This window comes from Chamaea fasciata, unplaced genomic scaffold (genome assembly GCF_029207755.1).
Source record: "Chamaea fasciata isolate MVZ Bird 193981 ecotype frontalis unplaced genomic scaffold, bChaFas1.0.hap1 SCAF_20, whole genome shotgun sequence".
NCBI classification, from domain to species: Eukaryota; Metazoa; Chordata; class Aves; order Passeriformes; family Sylviidae; genus Chamaea; species Chamaea fasciata.
This window is the reverse complement of record NW_027094105.1, coordinates 2,678,041-2,682,791: the sequence shown is the minus strand read 5'-3', so window position 1 is coordinate 2,682,791 and position 4,751 is coordinate 2,678,041. Positions and strand designations below refer to the sequence as shown.

The following is a 4,751-nucleotide window of genomic DNA, read 5'->3' as shown; positions in this document are numbered from 1 at the left end:
GAAGAGATCTTTCCAGGAGTACAGTGCATTACCATGAAATACGACAAGGGCAGACCCAGGAGCTGTCTGCTCCTGCCTGCAGGCTCCACATCCACATCCATCCTGCCTTTTTTCCCTCCCTATCACAATTCCAGAGGTCCAAGAGGCTTTGCAATGCCTCACTGAGGAGCTGTGGAAATCAAGATGTTCTGTCTGAGGAACAGAACAGGATTCATGAGGCTCCTTGCAAAGATCCCAAACTGCACAACTCCTGGGCCAGATCAGGAACATGCTCAGGTCTCTTTTCCACAAAAAGCCTGGATTTTGAACTCAACAAAAAAGCAAAGCTGCATTTAACATTCTGCTGGTAAGAGGAAGCAACCACTGAAACATGAAACCCCTCGATGTATTTGTGTGTGTTTTTGATTAAAGAGCTAGAAAGTGATGCAGACAACCCCAGAACTCTTCTTTCCCACTGTTCCCAGGCACAGGATGCTGCAGGATTCAGGATGACCTTGGCATAAACAGGCAGTGACCAGCACTGGACCCAAGGAAAGGTAATTACTGTGCAGCACCTGGCTATCAAACTATTCCAATGAACTGGCACCATTTTATTTCCCCTAATGGTCACAAGAACATTTGTTCCTGAAGGTTTTCAGAATGATCTGGCAGGTAAAGCATCAGACTGGAGCCAAGAGGAGGAGCTCTGTAATGGGTTTTAACTTACCTGCTGTGACCTTCAGATATTGGCTGTCTCTCTTAAACTTTCTTCTATCAACACTTGATGGTCACTCTGCAGAGTCCAGACTCTCAAGGTGCCCAGTGAGACCTGCCAGCAGTCCCAGAACAAGTCAGCAGGAAGAACCAGACTGAGCAGAGGCTTTGGAGTGAAGGGTTTTTACTTTCAGGTGTCATGGTGCCAGACTTGTACCTCAAGCTAACAGCAGAATATACAGAAGATTCAATACAGAGAAATTCAAGCACCTGAAAATGATCAGCCAGGACTTGCACAGCCAAGGAATTCTTCTGACAGGGTTTCAAGCCTGTGCAGAGGTTTAACAGCACACTGAGAAATGCAGTTTGGTCGACAAGAATACAGGTACACAGGTTTAACAATTACTGACACAGGCCAGCAGCTCTCTCCCTTTTCTATTTCACAGAGGGAAGCCTCTCACTGAATACTATCACCATGGAAAGGGAGCACTCCTGTGCCAGCTGGGATACCTACTGAATAACTTAGCACAGATCTGAGACATGGCCACTTCATGTTTGAATAAGCTCTGAATCCGTGTCAAAGGAGAAACCGCGAGACCTCCAAGGGCTGACTGAAATAATTTAACACAGGTACAAGGAGGACAGGGAAGGTATGGCTAGGAGCTGTACATTCCACCCGAAGCTCAGACTTGACTCCCAGCACTGCCAGGACACTGCTCCCTCCTCCCAGCACTACCCATTGATGCGATAATTCACATGGATCTCGGGTTTGATGTCACACACCAGCGACAGCAGCTGGGACATCACCACCTCCCGGTTCTTCTGGAAGTTCTGCTGGATCACACTCATCTTTTCCTGAGTCTCCTTCTCAACTTCAGTGGTGCAGCTGCCATGGGAGCCAAGGGCCTAAAACAGCAAAGGAAAGAGGAATCACCATGCCAAGCTCTGTATTTTGTTATTTTGGATCATCTCAGACATTCATCATTGTTGAGCAAAGATCAATGTTAATGTTCATATTAAAAAAAGTATTGCTGCATTTTTTGCTCAGATTTCACCCTGAACTTGTCCAAGAATTTCATCCTCAGCCCCTGCCTTTTACCCTCTTTTACAGAATGATCAAATGGTTTGGGTTGGGAGGGACCTTAAAGATCTCCTTTTCCCAAATCCCTGCCATTTATTCATTACCCACCAGTTTAGGGCAGGAGCTTCTAAGGAGTGCCCAAAATAAAGGTCCTGCTGTAGAGACAGCTGGAACCCCTGGGCACAACTGTACTAGAGAGTGCAAGAAAAGTTACACCCACTTGAAGCACAATTCCCATCATCCCACTCCTGGGAGAATCTTCATAAAAATCTCAGCCTTCCCTTCTGGTGACCAGGGACACAGCAAGTAGTCTCTGCCATGTCAGCACCATAGAAACGAGCCTGTGACAGGAGCAGTGAGCTCAGTCTCTTTTGGACACTGCTCCACACAGCAGCTTTTGGGAGCTGTCACCCCTCAGGGCACCCAGGAGCTTATTAAGCTCTTTCCCTGCCAGCTGAGATGTAACACACCACATCCTGAGCCACTTCCACGGGTTTTTCTGGGACACGTGGCTGTGCCTCACAGGAAGGCACTTGGGGAAGTGCTGCTGCTGCAACTCTCTCCACCCTGAGGGTGCTGCCAGGGCCAGGAAGCCCCAGCACAAGACAAAGGGGCTGGAAATAAGCTGAGTGCTGGAGAAAACCTACCGCTGCCTCCTTGGCCTTGAACTCCTTCTCCCGCTGCAGGCGGTACTGCTCGATCTCCGCCTGGGCCTCCTCCTTGGCCTGCTTCAGCCGCCGGTTCTTCCCTGCTCCCAAAGGGAAAGAGGAGAGAAAGCACTGAGAGCTGCTTTTCCTACTGCCCAGCCATCCCCACAGCGTTTGCTCCTCCTGCAGGAGCCCCCAACCCGAGTCTGCGGATCTCAGGAGGATCCAGGAAACCATGGCCAAGGTCACCGAGCCGTGAGCTCCCACCTCTGAGCACTGAAGACATCTCGGAGCATGTGGAGGGCATCAGACAACACCCAGGCCTGGCTTTATCCACAGAATGAGCCCCAGACTGGTTTGGGTTGAAGGAACATTAGAGATCAGCCCATTACACACTCTGCCATGGGCAGGGACACTTCACACTGTCCCAGGCTGCTCCAAGCCCCAATGTCCAGCTTGGCCTTGGGCACTGCCAGGGATCCAGGGGCAGCCACAGCTTCTCTGGGCACCCTGTGCCAGGGCCTGCCCACCCTCCCAGGGAACAATTCCTGCCCAATATCCCAGCAAACCCTGCCCTCTGGCACTTTCCATACAAAAAATCTCTCTCCCTCCATTTCAAAAGACTCTGTAAGGGGCTTTGAGCTCTCCCTGGAGCCTTCTCTCCTCCAGGTGAGCACCCCCAGCTCTCCCAGCCTGGCTCCAGCCCTGGGAGCAGCTCCGTGGCCTCCTCCGGATCTCTCCAGCAGCTCCAGGTCCCTTCTGCGCTGGGCCCAGGGCTGGGGCAGCTCTGCAGGTGGGGTCTGAGCTGAGCACAGGGGCACAGGGGCACAGTCCCCCTCCTCTGCTGCCCAGGCTGGGGCTCAGCCCAGGATGTATCTGGCCCTGGCTGTGAATGCACTGCAGGCTCCTGTCCAGCCCCTCATCCACCAGAACCCCCAAGTTCCCCCTGCAGGGCTTCTCCCAGTGAGTTCTCCAAGTCTGTACCCATGTTTAGGATTGCTCCAACCCACGTGAGTGTGCAGCATCTGTGAGATCCCAAAAAAAGCCCAACAGAAAGAGCATTAAACCTTAGTTTTGCCAGAGCAGCTGTGAAACCAAGAGCAGACCCGGCCACTGCCTGTACTTCCCCTCCTGGACTTCCCACCACATTCTCCTCTCCAAGACTGTCACCACCGGAATGAACTACAAAAATCTGCCTCTGGCAACACTGTCAGAGGCTTGAACTGCAAACCAGGACAGATATATAAATACAGGTACGCATATGTATTTGTTTGAACCAGGAAAGATTTGCAAACTTGGGGGTCTTTGAAACCAGAATTTCTCTTGCATAACAGGAGAAGCTAACTTGGATCCGTTAGGGACAGCTGTATAATTACGATATGGAAACACACTGTTTTCACCAAGAAAAACGCAGCTGAAGGCAGGAAGGACAGAGAGGAGCACGGCCATGCGAAGGCCCGGTTACGGTGATCGTGTCCTGCAGAGAGCCGGGAGCCCCCGAGCTCCTGACCCTGCGCTGGGCTCTGGCAGGAGGGTCCCGCTGCGGCTCCGGCCCCACGCTGGGGACCCTCCAGCGCTGCTCTCCTGGCGGCCCCAGGGGCCCGGAGCACCCCCGGGGCGGGGCGGGGCTGGGGGGATCCCCGCTGCCCCACCGCCCTCAGCCCCGGGGCCGCAAGGCCTGGGGCGGCCGCGCCGGGACAGGCCAGGCCAGGCCGGGCCGAGCTCCCCCGCCACCACACCCCCCGCGGCGGGGCCTGGCGGAGCCGGGCCGTGCCGTACTCACTCTTGCGGGCCTCGGCCACCTTCTCCGCGGCGCGTTTCTCGGCCTGCAGCAGCTGCTGGATGCCCTGCGACTGGCTCGCCATGGCGGCCGCTCCGTCCGGCCGGCAGCGGCAGCGTCACTGCGTCACGGGGGACACGCCCACACCGCGCCGGACACGCCCTCGGACACGCCCCTCGCACTGAGAACCACAAGCGCGAGGTCTAAGCCCCGCCCATAGATCCGCCCATTCGGATTTGTCCCGCCCACTGGCGCACCCGCTCACCTTAGCTCCGCCCCGGGGCAGCCTGGCCCCGCCCCCATAGCCCAGGCCCCGCCCCTTGGTTTGTGAGGGGAGGCCCTGACCGAGGCTGGTGCTGATCTCTCCGTCCCCCGTTCCTGGGCCCTTTCGGTGTCCCCTGCCACAAAATCCACTTAAATCCCTGAAGAAAGATGCTGATAGGGGTTTTTTGTTTGTTTGTTTCTTTCGTGGTTTCTAATCGCTGGAACTGCGGCAGCCCCAGGATGAGCAGTGACAAGGACCCCAGGGATGCTTTGGTTCCTCCTGGGC

General features: G+C 54.9%; 1 protein-coding gene across 1 annotated transcript; it reads right to left on the bottom strand.

The window, feature by feature from the left end:
* Positions 1-860: 860 nt before the first annotated feature.
* ATP6V1G1 (ATPase H+ transporting V1 subunit G1) lies at positions 861-4,331 on the bottom strand. Its single transcript, XM_066200977.1, has 3 exons — positions 4,205-4,331; positions 2,422-2,522; positions 861-1,599 (listed from the first exon to the last, which is right to left on the bottom strand). Exons 1-3 carry the CDS (start codon positions 4,284-4,286, stop codon positions 1,426-1,428), a joined length of 357 nt encoding a protein of 118 aa, XP_066057074.1. The 5' UTR covers positions 4,287-4,331; the 3' UTR covers positions 861-1,425.
* Between the last annotated feature and the right edge of the window lie 420 nt (positions 4,332-4,751).